This window comes from Perognathus longimembris, chromosome 28 (assembly GCF_023159225.1).
Source record: "Perognathus longimembris pacificus isolate PPM17 chromosome 28, ASM2315922v1, whole genome shotgun sequence".
Taxonomy (NCBI): Eukaryota; Metazoa; Chordata; class Mammalia; order Rodentia; family Heteromyidae; genus Perognathus; species Perognathus longimembris.
This window is the reverse complement of record NC_063188.1, coordinates 20,829,947-20,848,880: the sequence shown is the minus strand read 5'-3', so window position 1 is coordinate 20,848,880 and position 18,934 is coordinate 20,829,947. Positions and strand designations below refer to the sequence as shown.

The following is an 18,934-nucleotide window of genomic DNA, read 5'->3' as shown; positions in this document are numbered from 1 at the left end:
GAATCTTGATCCTTAGATCTCAGTCTCCTGTGCAGTTAATATTAATAGCGTGAGTCACCGATGCTCATCTCATTCAACAGTATTTGTTAAAAAGTGCTGATAAGTGCTGGAAACTATTCTAGGAACTTTCCCACAGTTAAAAAAATGACACATAAAAAGACCAAAATAAAATGATTGTGGTAGTGGAATGAGACAATAAACAACCATACTAGATAAGGAAAGTATATGCCAGATGATACAGGTTAAGGAAATTAAACAAAGTAGAGTAAGGTACAGATATTGTGAGTGAAGTGGTTGGGATACACATTACATTGCATGGATTAGAGTGTAAGAAGGAGACATTTGAACAAAGATTTGAAGAGATGTGGGAATGAAACATCAAAATCTGGTTAAAGAAAGGTCTAAGCAGAGATCAGTTAGAGTGAAGTCCTTAAGGCAGAACTCTATCTGAGATTTTTTAAAAGAGATTCACAAAGATGTAGGTTTCATTCGAGCTGCATTACCAATGGAAAATGTAGAAGGAGGTGAGGTCAGAGTGATTACAGAGAGGTAGGGCATAGGGGGCATTTTAGGCCACTGTAAATATTTGACTCTGAAAGAAATCAGAAGGTAATTGTGATACTTTGGGCAGAGAAAACTTACTTGGAAGAAAACATTTTCAGTAGCATGGAAGGCTATAGAATTGATCTAGATGATGGATGATAAGGAAGCATGGTAGCAGTGAAGGTAATGGAAGAACAGTTTACTCAGAGAGGGAAGAGGTTAGGATGACTCCAAGACTATTGACCTCTACCAATAGGTGGCAGTATGGACTCCCGTCAACTGAGATGGACAAAATTGCTGGTGGAATGAGAGCATCAGGTAGTGGGAAAGAGTAGAAGTTTAATCTTGGACAAGTTCAAGATATCTATTAAATATTCAAGTGAAATTATTGAGCAAGTAGTTGAAAATCGGTGTTGGAAAGGATGCTTTAGAGAGGAAAAATGAGTAAACAGTATATTAGGTGGTGTTTTTAATCTCAAGGTAATACTAAATCATTGAGTGAATATAAATTGTAAAAACTCAAGGACAAAGAAATAAGCATGGGTATATGTCATAAAGATGAGAAGAGAAAGAATAAGGAAATAATATATGGAAGTGTCCACTGAGATAAGACAAAAATTAAGAGACCATGATTACTGGAAACCATGTAAGAAAAGAGTAGAAAACTCATAATTTCTTCAGGGAACTGAATATCCCTGAGATTTTCACTTCTTTATTTTACCTCGAGTTTAGCAATGGCAACCCAAGTTTATAAAATGTGTGGTAGAAGAGAAAATTTTGGATTATTTTACAAAGCTCTCAATATTCTCATGGTAAAGCAATTGCATAGATTTCTTCTATATGCCACAAAAATCAAGATTCAGAACAAAAGATCGTAGCAAATAGATTTTTTTCCAAGGAACAATGAAAATAATGGCTAAGCTGTATCCGAAAACTACATTTACACTTACAAATATCAATGTAAAACAAAACTGGGTTAGGTGTTGTGACACACACCAGTAATCACAGTGGCCAGGAGGAACATGGTTCCAGGCCAACTGAGACAGAAGTTTATAAGTCTCTACCTAAAACATTAGGTGAGGTAGGGTCAATGCTATGCAGGTGGCAGATAGAAGTAGGATCACCTATGTTGGTAGGAAACCACATTTGAAAAATCTGAAAACATAAAAGACTTGTAAATGTGACTCAAGTACAATGCTTGCTCAGCAAGCTTCAGACCTTCACTTCAAACTCTCTCTCTCTCTCTCTCTGTATATGTGTATATGTGTGTATGTACATATTTCTAGAGGATAGGAGGCAAATTTTGAAACAATGGAATTTTGTCAATAAATCCATGTTATGTAAACTCAGCCACTTAGTCTAATAGTCATGTCTTTATGAAAACATAATTATACATGCAGTGGCAAGGTTGTGAAATGGCAAATACATGTGTTTGCTTTCAAAAGAAACTGGTATATTATATATGACATGAAAGGTTTGAAACTTGCAGATATACTTTTGTTTTTTCCTTTTGCTTTATGACTACTAAAATTGAGATACAATTTAGAAACTTGAAATGGCTTGTTCATTGCCTTATAGTGGTTCTATGACTTGTTTCCTTTGTAAGGCAAAAACTTGATCTCTAAACATAAATCTTTTAAGTAACCATGAGGCTCTAATTTTCATGAAGAAAATAAAAATAAGCAGGTTCCTTGAAAGTAATACAAACAATATAATCTCACCCTACAATATTACCTAATAGATGTTTCCCATTTTATTTAAAAAGGAACGCACAGACACACACACACTCATACACACACAAACAAAGATGGGTTAAATAAATAAGGAGCTCTAACTAGGAATTACCATAAAATAACCATGTTCTTTTTTTTTTTTCCTCGGGGAAAGTTTGCTTCTAAGATTTATCTTAAAGCATTGCAAAGAGCACTGTAAGCAGTAATTATTACATATTTGAAGTGATGCAGTAAATATGTGAGTAAGGATTCATTCTTCTGTGACATAATTTTCATGTACTTAAAAAACTATGTTACATAAAAATATTATATAATAAAAAATAAAAAGGGAAGAAAACAACAGGAAAAAATTCTTCCTCTACCTTTTGTCACAATAGTTACTTAATTCTCCTTCACACTGAAATTCTTCATTATTAAGACTTCCAGAAAATTCTACACACATACAAACATGTATGAATGTATTAGCATTAAACTCCAATATAAAATGCAATATATTAGACACCATTATTTTTAACTTCAATTTGTGCCTTAATATTAAGTTACAAAATTCACTTGTTAAATAAGAATGAATCTTATAAACAGAACAGAACAAAATACAATGTGTCAGAGTACGTGGTTCATAGTGAGGATATTATTATGAAATGTTTGGTTTCTACATATATATATATATTGAACTGGATTACAATTACATCTGTAGATAAATATATAGGTTAATCAGAGATGCATCTGCTGGACTTTCCTGCCCAGGTTAGCTCTAGTTTCAAACTATGATCTCAGATTCTTGAGTAGCTAGGAATATAGGTGTGAGCTACTAGTGCCCAGTGTAAAACATATTTTTAATATGGGGTTGCAGGCAAAACAATTCATATTCTTACACAATGATTCAAGTTCAGTGGATTTATTTTTATTGTTTTTGTTAATGTTTAATGATGTATCGTGAAAATTAATAAAAGAATTGCCTTATTTTGCATGTGCTATATTTATTTGAAATATTCTAGATATCCATAAAAGAACATAGAGGATAATAGTATAATCACAGCAGTACCCCACTGCCTATCCTAATATATAAAAATATAAATAAATACACACAGAGCCTCAATGGAATTGAATCTCTCATGCGTAATCCCCACTTGAGCTATGTAGCTTCTCCTACCAAGCATATCTCATTCTTTATAAGGCTGCAGGGTACTTCATTGAATGAATGTACTGTAAATTATTCAAGTGGCTTCCTGTTGATAAACATTTTGATTGGTAGTCCTGATTTTTCAATATTTCAAACAATGCTACATTGAACAAACTCACATGTATGGGTGTATATATATATGTATATATATAATATCACTGCATTTTCACTCAATATCTATAGGATAAGTAATAAAATTTCTGGGTCAAAAGTTATATTTTTGCTTTTCTTTCATATAGATTATTTAGAATCTTGTAAACAACATGTTTTAATCTTATGCTGCCAAATGCTTATTATTGTCAATATTTTAAATGATAAGTTCTATCACATTATAGTAATCATAGTGCTATGGAACCACTCTCATTTTCTCCAATATAGCTTATAACTCTTTTCTTTGTTAACCTGAAGGGTGAAGATGGAAGAGGATATTTCACTGTCTCACTTTCAATTTGTTTTATAGTTTTAATTTTTTAACCATCGGTCCATATTACTTCAATAGTAAAATACTAGTTAAATTTTAACTAGTAAAAAACTATGACATCCTCATAAAAAACTTGAAGTTCAATGTAATCAAAATAGTTTGCAATTGTTATAGTATCACAGTCACCACAGAAGTGTCTTACTCCTCACCCATAAAGTGATCCCAGTGACTTGCACACTTCCTCTGATAGTGTAACATCTCCAAAAGAGCTGTTACAACAGTCAACTTCACAGTCTCATACAAGCCTAATGGTTCCAGCAGAGCCATTAGGATGTCAGTTATATGGCATGGAGCTTGTCAAAGCTATTACCACGTCATTGCATTGTTTCATACACTTCCTTTGACATTACAATGGTTCCTGAGGAACTTTTATCACTGCTATGGAAGTGTCCTGTATAACTTACATCACCATGGGAAAACAAAAAAAGCAAAGTGAAGACGTGTAATACAAACCACTTCTACTCTAATGTCCATGAATTGCTCCATATGGGCAAATATCAGAAGGAAGAACCCGTATTTGGGTTTAACTATTACATGCCATTCAAAAAAACCCAGGTGTAGTCAAGGCATTTTTTTCACAACTCCAGCTGTTCCATTGAAGCATTTAGGGGCTGAGAATGGCACGTGAACGGCTATGATCGTATAGTATATTTTGGTAGCACAGGGTATATTACCAGAGTTTTGTAGTTTACAGGATAACACAGAGCAGTATTGATGGATTTCTTGACTATCATGAAACTGAACATTACAACTTGGAAAGAGGAGATGGGGGGAAAGAAAGTGGGAAAAAAGAGGGGAGGGATAACAATGTTGGACAAGAAACGTATTCATTACCTTACTTATGCAACTGTAACCCCTCTGTACATCACCTTGACAATAAAACTAAATGTTAAAAAAAAGAGTGTATCAAATAGTCCTTTGATTGTAAAGTCCCTACAAAATATATATGGAACTCAGCTGCCTAACAATTATGGACATCAGCATGGTTTCTCAAGAGTTGTAGCTTTAGTTCTACCTTAAAGGGCTACAATAATGACAGTAGGAAATACTACAGCAAGAGTTAAACTCAATCCAAGTCTGAAGTGCTCCAGTAAAATTTGTTCTAATGGTCTTTTCTATCTATATATAGCAGAACAAGGTTGTTTGCTATTGAAATGATTGATTACTTAATATGAGACAAGTACAAGGATTTTTATCTAGTTTGAAATGTGCAGAAAATAGGATGGGCTCTGCTAGACGAGGCAGTTCTTTAGGACACCAGATCTTTCATAAATTACATGCATGTCTGTCTAATTCTTGGGAATAGGAAGGTTGGTTTACAATAGGTGCACCTTAAGTGAATAGTGATATATAACAACCACAATTGCATGTGTTTAGAATTAATTAGAAGAATGCAGTGTAAAATGCTATATAGTTATTTCTATTTTAGAAAGTAGGAAACTGAGGCTTTGAGCAACTTTTAGTTCCAAACGACTGGGTAGGACAAACAGTAGATATATTGCAGAACTATAGCTTGCACTTAGCTATTATATTATAGCTGTTTTAAGTGAGTCATTAGACAAGAATACTGTTTATTTAGATTTCATTAATACAAGTACTTATATTTTTAATTTTTTTCATATGTCTTGTGCTCATAGATCAAAGTATGTTTATTTCATTTTACAAACTGAATTACATTAAATTAACCTTTTATCCTCTTAAGATCTCTTTGGGTTCATATGCCCACTTGACACTGCCTGCTCTTCATGAGGAATTGCTTCAAGACTCAAATGAGAGGCCCCTCAGAAAGCAGAACTTGTATTATGATTACACTTACTGAGACCCAGGGTAGATATATGGGTCATACTAGTAAAATGATTCTGTGTTCTTGGAATTTAGCAATGTTTCTACTAATCCTAAAATATTCATGAACTTAATCCATGAAAAGAGAAATATAAACTGAGGGACAGAGTGGGTCTTTTTGCCAGTCCTGGGGCTTGAACTCAGGGCCTGAGCACTCTCCCTGGCTTCCTTTTTGCTCAACACTAGCACTCTACCACTTGAGACACAGCACCATTTCCAGATTTTTCTGCTTATGTGGTGCTGAGGAATTGAACCCAGGGCTTCATGCATGCTAGGCAGGCACTCTACCACTAAGCCATATTCCCAGCCCCCAGAGTAGGGTTTTATTCCTGCCTTGTGGACAGAATTTAGAGAAATAACAATCTACAGAGATAAGACTGAAGGAAATGGGCTTAGAAGCAAAATACAGATTCTTCTTATTATAGTCTAATTTCTACTCATGTTCCAGTCACACTCTTGTGAACAGAAAGGGTAGAAGGAATAAAACATCAATGTTCATATCAAAGTATCACCCAACTATTGATTGCCCATAGGTCCTGGGGTGAAACTTATTTGAGTTAATTTGAATGTTTCCTAATGGATAATTAAACATCAAAAGATGGTGACAGTTTTACTTAGGATAAGTTTCAGGGACTGGAAACTCAGTGCTCTGAAATTCTTATAGTCACTGTGAAAGCCTAGAAATACATATCTCCCTCTGTTACTTGGTAGCTTTCCTTTCTCATTTTTAGAGGTTTTTCAGTCCAAATGTTCTAGTTGTGAAATTGAGTTTTTAAATAATTCTACAGGAGTTATAATGTGAAGAATTTAAAGTGAATTTAAATCAATCAAGTAGAATTGATGAAATGAGAAAATTTATATTCTGAAAGGTTTGTCCAATTAATGAAATGAAGAAAAAGATCCTTTCAGACATTATTTTGGAAATGTAGGCAGAAAATTAACTCATACAGTATTCTGCTGGGATATATAGAATTGTAAACATCCTTGTAATCACTTCTTAGATTCTTTCTCAGTTGGATACTCATCCAAATTAATAGTTTCCCCTGTCCTCACTTTTATAGTTCATTCACATCAGCGAGGTTTAAATAATCCTCAATGGATCCATGATATTGTTCCTACTGTCTCAACAATAATATAAAAACCAGAGTATAGGTGCACAGGAACAAAATAAATGACATTGACACTAATTGAGGCACAGGATGGGTGTTATGGAATCTGTGATAGTCAAACAAGCTACTTTACTTTTCAGACATAGTATATGGAAAGCTAAGCTAATGAAATAGACACCGTGTTAGGCATGCTCTGATGAAAGATTGCTGTCACTGGAAAACAAATAGCAGCATTTGCAAACAAACATCAGTTTAACTCATTGCAAGTAAATGGTCCCAAATATTAGCTGCTGTTGGAAAAACCATTTAATAAAGTCTCAACTCAAAACACTTAACACAATATGAACCTATGGAAATAGTAAAGGCATGTCTGCTGTAGTTATCATCTATTAAGCATTTATGGAATGACATTGGTGAAATCTTTCCATAGATCTTAAGTAAGACCCTGTATTGTATAGTAGTTGATAAAAATAGTCATAGAAGTCAGAGTCACACATATGGAACTCTATGCTGAACAGACTTCTTGAAGTTTATATCAGAAGCATCACACCTATGAGAAACCACGAGAGAACAAATAACTATTTACAAAATAATCTATTGTACTTAGTTACCTAGCTTTGAAATTGTTTCTTAAATAATTATTTATATGTAAAATGGGAATTGTTGATTGATTTATTTTACAGTGACCATTAGAATGAAACAAGGGCCTGAACAGGGTATTAAGGTATTTTGAAATAATGATCTAGTAATAGTGAATATTCATAATACATATATGACAAATATTGCAGTAAACTTTTATATGTTAGTTTCCTAAATAGAATCACAGTGGTTGGACTGTGGAACATTTTACAAAGCATTTGAGGAGGAAGGCTTCAGCACAAATCAAATGAAAATCATTTATAAATGCTACATTCAGTAGCCCTCAGAAGAGAGGCAAAGTCTAATGAATATAATAAAGGCAAAAGTAAAAAAATGCCAGTGCTTACTCAATGAAAAATAATTAAGTTTACAGAAAATAATAAACTTTTGGTTTCATTTTATGATGTTATTTGTAATTGATGACACAAGTAAAATATGATTGTAGATCCAAGCTAGGAACATCTGGGGGTAAAGGCCAAAGCCATCTGCTTGGTAGCAGTGGAAAGTTATGATTGTATCAGATTGATAAGGAGCTAATGACAAATCCATGCACAAAGCAGTCCATATGTAGGAAACCAGGAAGCCTAATCCAATTTGACTGATTTTAATCTCTGTTCTCAAACCAAATCAATTATCTCTCTTCCCACCTCAAATTGTGTCTTGTGCACACTAACTACTCCATTACTGCCTCTTCTCTACTGATATACACGTAATGAGGAAAAAAGGCAAACCAACACTTTTCCATTGGACTAATTTCTGACAATTACATTGAACAAGTCTTTGTGTTTTTATCAAAGGAACAGGATGCCCCTTAGGGGCTAGGAGTTATAGGATATTTTACAAATAATTTGTAGTGAATTATATAGAAACACTTGCCTTGAGTAGACCCAGCTGGAGCCTCCATGTCACAACAAACAGGAGAGAATTTAAAACCTGTAAGTGAAAAATATTTGACTTATAAATAATTGACCAAGTCATTGGGAATTCATCAGATTTTAATTGTAACCTTTTATCTAGTGATGTTTTTAACCATAGCATTATTGATAAATAATGAACAAATCTTAATATTTCTTATTTAAATCATTCAGTACAGTACAGTTAAATATATAGTTCAGTATTTTCAGAGTTGTTCAAATGTCCATGCTACCTAATTCTAGAATAAGTTCAACATTCTAAAGAAACATCATAGCAAAGGGCTGGGAGAAGTAGAATGATATTATCTACTGAAGAAATATTTTATTGAATTTTAATGTTTAAATTAAAGTTACTCTAATTCATGTCAGGAGTGGGAAGATAGAGTAAAAGATAACCTGGCAATACAGGAGATCATTTACCGTTTCATATGATTTTGATTCTTAGGTGTTATGATTTTTGCCATTCCTGGAGCTTGGACAGAGGGCCTGAGCACTGTCCCTGGCTTCTTTTTCCTCAAAGCTAGCACTCTACCACTTAAGCCACAGGGTCACTTCTGGCTTTTTCTGTTTATGTGGTGCTGAGGAATCAAACCCAGGGCTTCATGCATGCTAGCCAAGCACTTCTAAATGCTATCCTAAAGTTCTTTTATTTACAATAATATGCATATCTACATACACATATACATATATACATTCTGGAAAATGGCTTATAGTAACTCATCTTCTGTTTTTTTTTCAGTGCATTTCAGTCTTTGTTAACTAGAATCACTCTGTATATTCAACAGTTTAATCTAGATAAAAATACAGAGTCCATAAAGTATGCTTGCTATGTGGTTATTCATTCTGCATTAAATTAAACCAGAATATTTGAAATGAGTACTGTCTATAATAAAACCCTCAATATTACACTAGAAAATAAAGATTAAAATAAGAGATGAAGAATGATTAAGATGTACTATATTACTGAATACATGAGACCATTTCTCCTGGGGGTACCTAGCAATAAAGCCTATTTTGTCTACCATGCTAAATAAATGTGTTGATTTCTCAGATCTACATCTTGTCCATATGACTTACTAACTTGCATTTCTATTCTCCATATTAAATGAAAGATGGACAAAGTTTCTATTGTGCATTACCAGATAATTGAAAGCAACAAAATGAACACTTTTAAAAGTAGCTATTCAAGGCTGGAAACCATAGATGATGCTTATATTCCCAGCCATTCAAGAGGGATAATTGTGGCTCAAGCCTAGCTGGGGCAAAACGTATTAAGATAGTGGTGTGAAAAATAAGGAAGAGGGGGGCTGGGGATATGGCCTAGTGGCAAGAGTGCCTGCCTCATATACATGAGACCCTGGGTTCGAATCCCCAGCACCACACATACAGAAAATGGCCAGAAGTGGCACCATGGCTCAAGTGGCAGAGTGCTAGCCTTGAGCAAAAAGAAGCCAGGGACAGTGCTCAGGCCCTGAGTCCAAGGCCCAGGACTGACCAAAAAATAAAAATTAAAAAAAATAAGCAAGAGGGGTTGAGGGCATGGTACAGGTGGTAGTGTACATGTCTATCAACCACAAGGCTCTAACTTCCAATGTCACTGAGGCCAAAATTGAATGATAAGCAACCACTGTTTCTCCTTTTCATTTAAGTAATAAGGGTGATTTTGATTACCATTTTCCCCATCAGACTTCCGTTCATGGTCAGTGTCAGTCAAGGACAATGCAGAGTTGGCACGGCTGGAGAGACAGGAACTATGTTCTGACTTCATTCCTCTTATCCACATTCTCAGTGCGTGGTCAGGGGAGGCAGCACCTTCTGTCTCCGTGTCCACATCAGATCCCATCTCTAGTTGGTAGCCATGGCGAGAAACACTGTGCATGTCTGTTTGGTAGCCAGAGCACAATGCATGGGGTGTTTCACAGAATTCCATCTCTGAGAAGAAAGAAAATTTGGAAAACAAAAGGTGAGATGTATGAAAAACTTACCCTATAAAATTCCACTTTTTGTCTTCATGTCATCCCTCCCCTATTGATACTAATTTTTTCTTTGCAAAGTTAGAATTCTGGCACTTCATTTATGGTAGCTAGGATTCTGTGCTTATTTTGCACTTCTATAGCTTAAAATTATATTCCTGTTGATTCTTACAAGGATCTGGGAAGAGCATGCCTAAAATAACTTGATAGCTACACTTTTTGCTTGCATGAAATATAATGAAATAAGTGAGTACAAAGAATATAAAGTATACAAAGATATCCATTAAAAGTCATTTCTCTTCTAGAAAGAATATATATGATCCATACAGCATACCTGTGTTTAAATGATCAAATATTTTAAAAAAATGTTTACATAAGACTTAGTATTAAATAGATTGTGCTTGCTTTGGCAGCACATATACTAAAATTGGAGCGATAAAGAGATTAGTATGGCCCTGAGCAAGGATGGCAGGAAAATTCATGAATTGTTCCATATTTTTTCTTTTACTTTGTTCTATCCCTTGATGTCACTGTTTTTTTTATTTTGGTACCCCTATGTCATATATATGTTTATTTGATTTAGGAGAGGTGAGACAAAGGACAAATGGTGAACCAATGCAACAGCAATACTCATAAGGCACTATATTAGAAATAAACTTTACAAATTGTGGGAGAGGGCAGGAGGAAGGGAAAGTGAGAAAATTGAGAAGGGGTAACAATGTTCGACAAGAAATGTACTCATTGCCTTACTTATGTAACTGACACCCCTCTGTACATCACCTTTACAATAAAAAAGATAAATAGATCAATGTGAAAATCCTGAAGATGGAAACACACTAAATTCAGATATACATATCTGAATATTTGTTCTAAAACATGTTATTTTAAACTGAGAAGTTACAATATAATTTCCCATTGTATCCAGTTTAGCCTACTTTAGGTTGTTTAGGTCACTTTTAGCAAATACATACGTCTAGTCATGTATTTCATCATATCAACGTTGAATGTTCTCCTTTCTCTTACAATCTTAGAATTTAAAATACTAAGAATCTTAAAGGGGATACAATAAAGCCTATCTTTTTAATCAGTTTATATTAATTTATAAAGAAGGGTGTGAATTGTGCTGTTTCCATATGTGACTATAACATAAAGGAAGGAGATAAACATGATCAAATCTAATAGTCAGCAAATATAAGTCTTGTAGTAGAAATGTCATTTCTCCTTAGCCAATATCAGATAACAATATACCCCATTTCTCAAAACACCCATTTGGGCATCATTTCTGCTAGATACCAATGATTTCCCATCAATTTACTGTATGAATATCAGAAATTCAGTCTTACAGTGAATTTTACATTCAATTATGGAAAGGTGTCAAGAAAGGGAAAAGATGCTTCAACAATCCTTAATAAGTTAATGGAAAATGACCACATGCCAAGACATATCATCTGAAATGTCCATGTAATACTTAGATAAGGTAATCCTGGGATGTAGTGGAGTATATAGGATTTTCTCAAACTGACATCAGAGACAGGGTATGTCATTTGGCCAGGAAGAAGCTTAGCTGAGTGCATCTAATCCTTAGCACATATCAATAAAATGCAAACCCTAACATAAATTTAATTCTTTGAATGCAGAAAATGCTGAATCTCAGACTATATACTAGAGAAAACACAGACTATTAATCTAGTTATAACAACTAATGTCCTATAAATAGCTAGATAGTTTTGCAAACTAATTTTAATGCATATTTAATAGCCATTATGTGCCTGCCTAGCACTATGCTTTGTAAGACAGTTATTGTTGTCAAATAAATGTACTGTAATGTATTTGAGAATTACAATGAACAGGAACTTTTCAGAATTATTTGTCACTGTATGTTAGGTGTGATTTCTTAAGTAAATTCCAAAGGAATGATGTTTAAAAGATAGACAAAGTTTCTGCTTATCAAACATAAAACCTTATCAAAATATGCTGCTCTGCCATAAGGTTAAAAGGAAAAATCCATTGGCACAATATGAATTTTAGGATTTCAAATGTTGGGATTAGGGCTGAGAATGTAGCTTAGTAGTACAGTACCTGCCTAGCATGCATGAAGCCCTGGGTTCGATTTCTCAGTACCAATTAAACAGAAAAAGCCAGAAGTGGTGCTGTGGCTCAATTGGTAGAGGGCTAACCTTGAGTGAAAAGAAGCCAGGGCCAGTCCTCAGGCCCTGAGTTCAAGCCCCAGGACTGGCAAAAAATTGGGATCAGTTAATATTCATGCTTTTTAATTTCACAATGTTCCTTTATCCAATACTTCGGTGCAATTGTTGCTATAGAAACCTGATAATGAATCTCTCATCCTAGAGCTGTAAGAAAGGGTTGTTATATAGGTTTTCTACCCAGAACCTTTTTTATTCCTCTATATCACTGATTCTCAAACTTCCCTGCCTCAATATCACCTAGAAGACTTGTTAATACATAGATTGCTGTGTGCCATCTCCACCTTCTTCCCTATCCTATACTTCTAATTTCTGATGCAGCTTATAAGACCACAGCTTTTCATTTTTTTTTTTTTTTTGGCCAGTCGTGGGCCTTGGACTCAGGGCCTGAGCACTGTCCCTGGCTTCTTCCCGCTCAAGGCTAGCACTCTGCCACTTGAGCCACAGCGCCGCTTCTGGCCGTTTTCTGTATATGTGGTGCTGGGGAATCGAACCTAGGGCCTCGCGTATCCGAGGCAGGCACTCTTGCCACTAGGCTATATCCCCAGACCCGACAGCTTTTCATTTTGAATGAGCTTCAAGGCCAGGCCTATGCTGCTGATCTAGGGAATCACACTTTGAAAACTACTTCTCTGGATGTTTCTCTGAAGTTTTTGGAAGCCAGGAAAAAGAGGATCAGTGTGAGTACATTATCATGGCGTGATTACACAACTTTGCCCATGCAGCTCTAAATTTTATTTGGAGACATAACAAAGCTCTTTCTCTGAACTCCTGTGAAGTGTTTCCATTTATTTCCCATGGATTCAGGATACTAATTAGTTAAATTACTTCCCAAAGAACAGACTTTGATTTAGTGTCACTCAGACAATAGCTTATGAGATGTGAATTTTTTAAAGATTTTCAATAGGAGCCTCTGCATCATGACATTATTTGAAAAAGGATAAGAAAATAAAAAGTAAACACATGACCATTTGTTATTCTAGATTAATAAAACACTAGATAACATTTTATGAAAAGAAGCATTGACAGATATAAACAAATTTCTTTTGGTTGAAGAATTTTTCCCAGCAAAAACAAAATCTGACCACCTAATAAGATAGAATATGTGTAGGATAAAGAATTCATTTTCTATAGGAACTATACCCTGTTTAGGAAACAAAAACTAAATAAAAATTCTAATTAACAAGCCAGATAAATATCTATGTCTTTATCAAGTCTATAATAAGAAAATACATAATCCAAGTCACCTTTCAGTTGTTCTTTTTTTTTTTAAGTAGTGAAGAAAAACAAAGAGAAAGAAAAGGAAAGGAAGGGCTTGGAATGTGGCTTAGCAGTAAAGTGCTTGCCTAGCATGCATGAAGCCCTGGATTTGATTTTTGAGCATCACATAAACAGAAAAACCAGAAGTGGCACTGTGGCTCAAGTGGTAGAGTGTTAGCCTTGAGCAAAAAGAAGCCAGGGAAAGTGCTCAGGCCCTGAGTTCAAACCCCGGGAGGGGGGAGGGAGGGAGAGGAGGAAGGAAAGGAAATGTGTTCTTGATATGTAAATGATATTCAGTGAACTTTTTTATTTCCTTTTCTTGGTATCAATGTTACTATTGTAAAATATTCCCTTAAATACACAAAAGTCTTTATGATGCTTAACAATGTACCTTAAGTGCTTATTTTTCAGCCTTGGATATATTACTTTGTTAGCTAAAATACTACATAATCCCTAGAGAAGATAAAGTTCAACTGGGTTTATTATAGATCTATTCTTACCAGAAAGCAATCCACAAGGGAAATATCAGCACAATCTTAGAATATATGATGTTTAAATGGATAGACTGGTTCAAAGAATAACTATATTTAAAGAATAAACAGTTATGGATAGAGTGAATTAAATGACATATTTGCAATCTCACATGTATATATCTTTTATTCTATGGAATCTTTGCTCGTTGATCTCTCAAGAGACTAACAATGAGAAGATTAATAAAGAGTTGAAGTTCAAATTTTGAAATGTCCAAACATTTTGAACAGATACTTCACAAGTAAAGATAAAGAAACATCAATATGAAAATGAAAGATGTTTAACATGATTTAGTTACCAGGCAAATAGAATAAACAATCTGGAGCAATTATTATTATTTTTTTTATTTTTTATTTTTTTGGCCAGTCCTGGGCCTTGGACTCAGGGCCTGAGCACTGTCCCTGGCTTCTTTTTGCTCAAGGCTAGCACTCTGCCACTTGAGCCACAGCGCCACTTCTGGCCATTTTCTGTATACGTGGTGCTGGGGAATCGAACCTAGGGCTTCATGTATGGGAGGCAAGCACTCTTGCCACTAGGCCATATCCCCAGCCCCTGGAGCAATTATTATTCTTACACACTGATAGTAAAAATGTAAAATGATACAATCACATTGAAAAACAGTTCATCATTTTCCAAAAATGTTTAAGGTATACTTACCAGCAGAGTAATTTTGGATATTAGTCAGAAAGAAACAAATTTGTACAAGGTTGTGCATAGAAGATTTATTCATAGCAGCTAAATAGTAGATAGGACCCAAGTGTACAGAAATAGATGAATAGGTGAATATAATAACCAACTGTTATATTCACAAAATGAAATATTAGTCATTCCTGAGAAAGAATGAATTGTTAATATACAACAATATGGATAGACTTCAAAATAATTATGCTACCTGACAGAAAACAGACAAATGATTATGTACTACATGCTTCCATTATATATAGAAAATGAGAAACTGAAAATCATGAGGTGGTCCCTGGGAAAGAAGGTAAAAGGAAAGCTGAATAGCAATAGGGCATGAGGAAACTTTGGAATGAATATCTACTGTCTTAATCCTACAATCAACAATCCTTAATCAACAATTGGGGTTTCAATTCAACATATCACTTTTTGAGTACAATGCATCTTGATCAATGTCACCTCTTTCATGGTTCTCCCCTACTGAGGTGATTCTTAATTAGCATATGTTTATAGGTGAAGTCAAAGCATCTCCCAGTTGGAAAGTTTTGCTTTTCCCCTCACCCCAGTTGAAGAAATTACATGTACCAGAAGTAAACATGTTATCTTGCTTATATTTAAACCAAGAGTAATCAAGACTACCTGATATGTGATTTTCAGTGGTGCTTTAGGGAGCATATTCATTAGGAGGCCATTAGCAATTGGAAGTCAAATTTATGTGGGGAATTCAGAATTAAACTCATCAGTATTGAGTTTTTAGCAGCTAAGGAAGTAGACTGTGAAAGGGAGTCATGAGAGGACCTTGCATGGTTCTGGCATATGAGATCATTTTATGCTACCTGTATTAATATCATTTTCAAAATGCCATGAAGTACTTAATAAAATGCACTACTTGTATTTTCCCTCTGAATGTAGAGGTTAGTCTTCAGGTGTTCAGCTAGGAAAACCATTATCAATACTTGAAAGGAAACATAATGGTGGTTTTCTATATCAACAGTTTTTAAGAAATGTCATCTCATGTTGAAAATAATTACAATAATGATATACTACTTGTTTCCACAATGTGGAGCTCATGTCACTTAGCATCATTTTATGTGTTCATATTGGCATAGCTATTGGGCTATTGTGATCTTCTGCTAAGACTAACCTAGACATAAACTAATTATTCCCTATGAGGGAAACCATAGCGTCCATGTTTCTTTGGGTCTGGCTCACTTCACTTAGTATGATTTTTTCCAAGTCCTTCCATTTCCTTACGAATGGGGCAGTGTCATTCTTTCTGATAGAGGCATAGAATTCCATTATGTATATGTCCCACATTTTCCTGATTCACTCATCTACTGAGGGGCATCTGGGTTGGTTCCATATTTTAGCAATGACAAATTGTGCTGCGATGAACATAGTTGTGCTGGTGGCTAGAAGTAGGGAAGGGAAGGGGAACACCAAAATCGAGAGACAAAGGATAAAAAGACAAACCATTCCAAAAGCAAAACTTACAAAACCATTTGGTGTAAACAACAGTACAACTCTTAGGGGAAGAGGGAAAGGGGGATGGGGGAGGTGGGAGGGGGAAATGAGGGAAGAAGTAACAAGTTGGGTAAGAAATGTACTCACTGCCTTACATATGAAACTGTAACCCCTCTGTACTTCACTTTGACAATAAAGAAAAAAGGAATAAACCTAAAAAAAAATGCCATCTCTGGCTTGCTGATAAGCTTAAGATTTTATTTTTTTTTTAAAAATCTACCCATCTTTTAAAGAGAGCTTTAAGGTATCATACTCTAGATAAATCATTGGAAGTCAAGAAACAAGATAAATCTTAGGTGTGACCTGAGAAATTGGGAATATAGCTTTTACAGAATGAGAATATTGCTTTCAGAATATTTCCAAAATAAGCAATGGGGATAAAATTATTAGTTTCAATTACTATGAATCATAATAACTCTTGTGACTTATATGCAGAATTATTATTAATTATTTAAGTGTTTTTGAAAAAGTTATTTGAGGGGGTTCTCAGATTCTTGCACAATTTATAGTCTCTCCTTGGAATAAAGCTCCAAATAACTGTTCTGAAATTCTGTAACTATAGCCTAACTCTATATGACAAATGTATGGCCAATATTCAAAAGAAGGAAGAGTGTTTTGGGAATGAAGGTGTATTCATACTTCGATTCTCACATGCATATTTTGTACCAGTCCTGGGGCTTGAATTCAGGGTATTGTCCCTGAGCTTTTTTGTGGAAGGCTAGTGTGCTCTACCTCTGAGACACAGCTCCTTTCTAGCATTCTTCTGGTTAATTGGATATGAGTGTTATGGGCTTTCTGGCCCTGGGTAGCTTTGAACAACAATCCTCGGATCTCAGCCTCCCGAAAAGCTAGATTTCAGGTATGAGCCATGGGCACAGCTCTCACATGCATTTTTAAATAAGAACTTGTGTCATGATTATAAATATTGTTACATTTACATATTGATATAGTGTAGGTAACTATTATGAATTGTAAGACTATTAATAGATAAATAGAATATTTTAAATATATAGTACAAAAAAGCACCCAAACAAGTGGTTACTCATCAAACATAAAACTATAGGTTATAAGCCTGGCTTATTTTAAATATTTCTTTATGACAAAATCAATAAGATGACATACAATTAGAAATATTGTTGACCAAGTATTAATTCATAAGGGTTCCAGAGGAAATTCAATTGTTTATTATACTCTTCAGTAAAAAATACAAAGAAAACAAAAAAATGAACAATGCCCAGGTAGGAAACAAATAGTTTTGACTATTGGATACTATGTTGTATTTCTCAGTTTGGGGGCTTTGAAAAGAAAATGATATAAAAAATCAGTTCATACAAGTTTACTTAAACACAGCTTCACTGAACATCCACTCAGTTTCAAGTCAAGAAAACAAAACAAAATAATCTCTGAATTTTCTTATTCTTTTTTTTTTTTTTTTGGCCAGTCCTGGGGCTTGGACTCAGGGCCTGAGCACTGTCCCTGGCTTCTTTTTGCTCAAGGCTAGCATTCTACCACTTGAGCCACAGTGCCACCTCTGGCCATTTTCTATATATGTGGTGCTGGGGAATCGAACCCAGGGCCTCATGTATACCAGGCAAGCACTCTTGCCACTAGGCCATATCCCCAGCCCGAATTTTCTTATTCTTAAGGGATTAATCCAACTTAATTTTCTATTCTATTCATAAGAAAACTTTTTCAATATGTACAGTGCTGAACTGGAGATTAAGCAGTATGTTAACCACGCCATGCTACTTCCTTTGGAAGGCTTCACAGAAAACCTTCTTAAAGGTCCTAGTGATAACAAAGTAATAAAGGCACATCACCTAAATATGACCTGTATTTTTCTGCTGAGGGCTCATGATCCTTTGATGGTGTTAAATAGTGAGAGTGCTCCCAATGTACAGGACCAAGTCTATCCAAGGTCTTAAATAACTAAGCTTCCTGAAACCTAATCTTTTCCTCGCAGTTTTAAATTCACCCATTAACTCAGTACTCAGAACCCACCAATTATGCCTTATTTAATTTTCAAGATTTCTCCATCTGTCATTATACTGGAAAACAGAGCAACCAATCTGAGCAGTGTTAAAAGCCGGAAGTATAAACATTCACACTTTTTAGCCAGCCAATAATGATACATTGGACAAAACCCAGAACGTAGTTAAAAGACCATGTTAATGTCAAGGAGAATGTTCTCAGAAGTACAGTGAATTGCTCATCTGTAAAACAGCCCAATTCAGAGAAGGACAAAGGCTTGCAGCACAAAGTCAAAAAGAAGGGAAATGAGACAGAAACTAGGAGGAAATCAAAACAAGCTCCAATC

The 18,934-nt window shown here is 34.9% G+C and overlaps 1 protein-coding gene and 1 non-coding gene across 7 annotated transcripts in view; one reads left to right on the top strand and one right to left on the bottom strand.

The window, feature by feature from the left end:
• The window catches only part of Tenm1 (teneurin transmembrane protein 1), a 786,931-nt gene that overhangs the window by 461,941 nt on the left and 306,056 nt on the right, over positions 1-18,934 (bottom strand). For all 6 annotated transcript variants that reach the window (XM_048335936.1, XM_048335935.1, XM_048335937.1 and 3 more), the window contains 2 exons: positions 10,116-10,376; positions 8,407-8,463 (listed from right to left, as the gene is read on the bottom strand). In XM_048335936.1, coding sequence (XP_048191893.1) covers positions 8,407-8,463; positions 10,116-10,376 — 318 coding nt within the window. The remainder of the gene's footprint in view (positions 1-8,406; positions 8,464-10,115; positions 10,377-18,934) is intronic.
• Positions 10,815-10,917, top strand: LOC125344367. Its single transcript, XR_007209501.1, has one exon. It is a non-coding gene; the product is annotated as a U6 spliceosomal RNA (small nuclear RNA).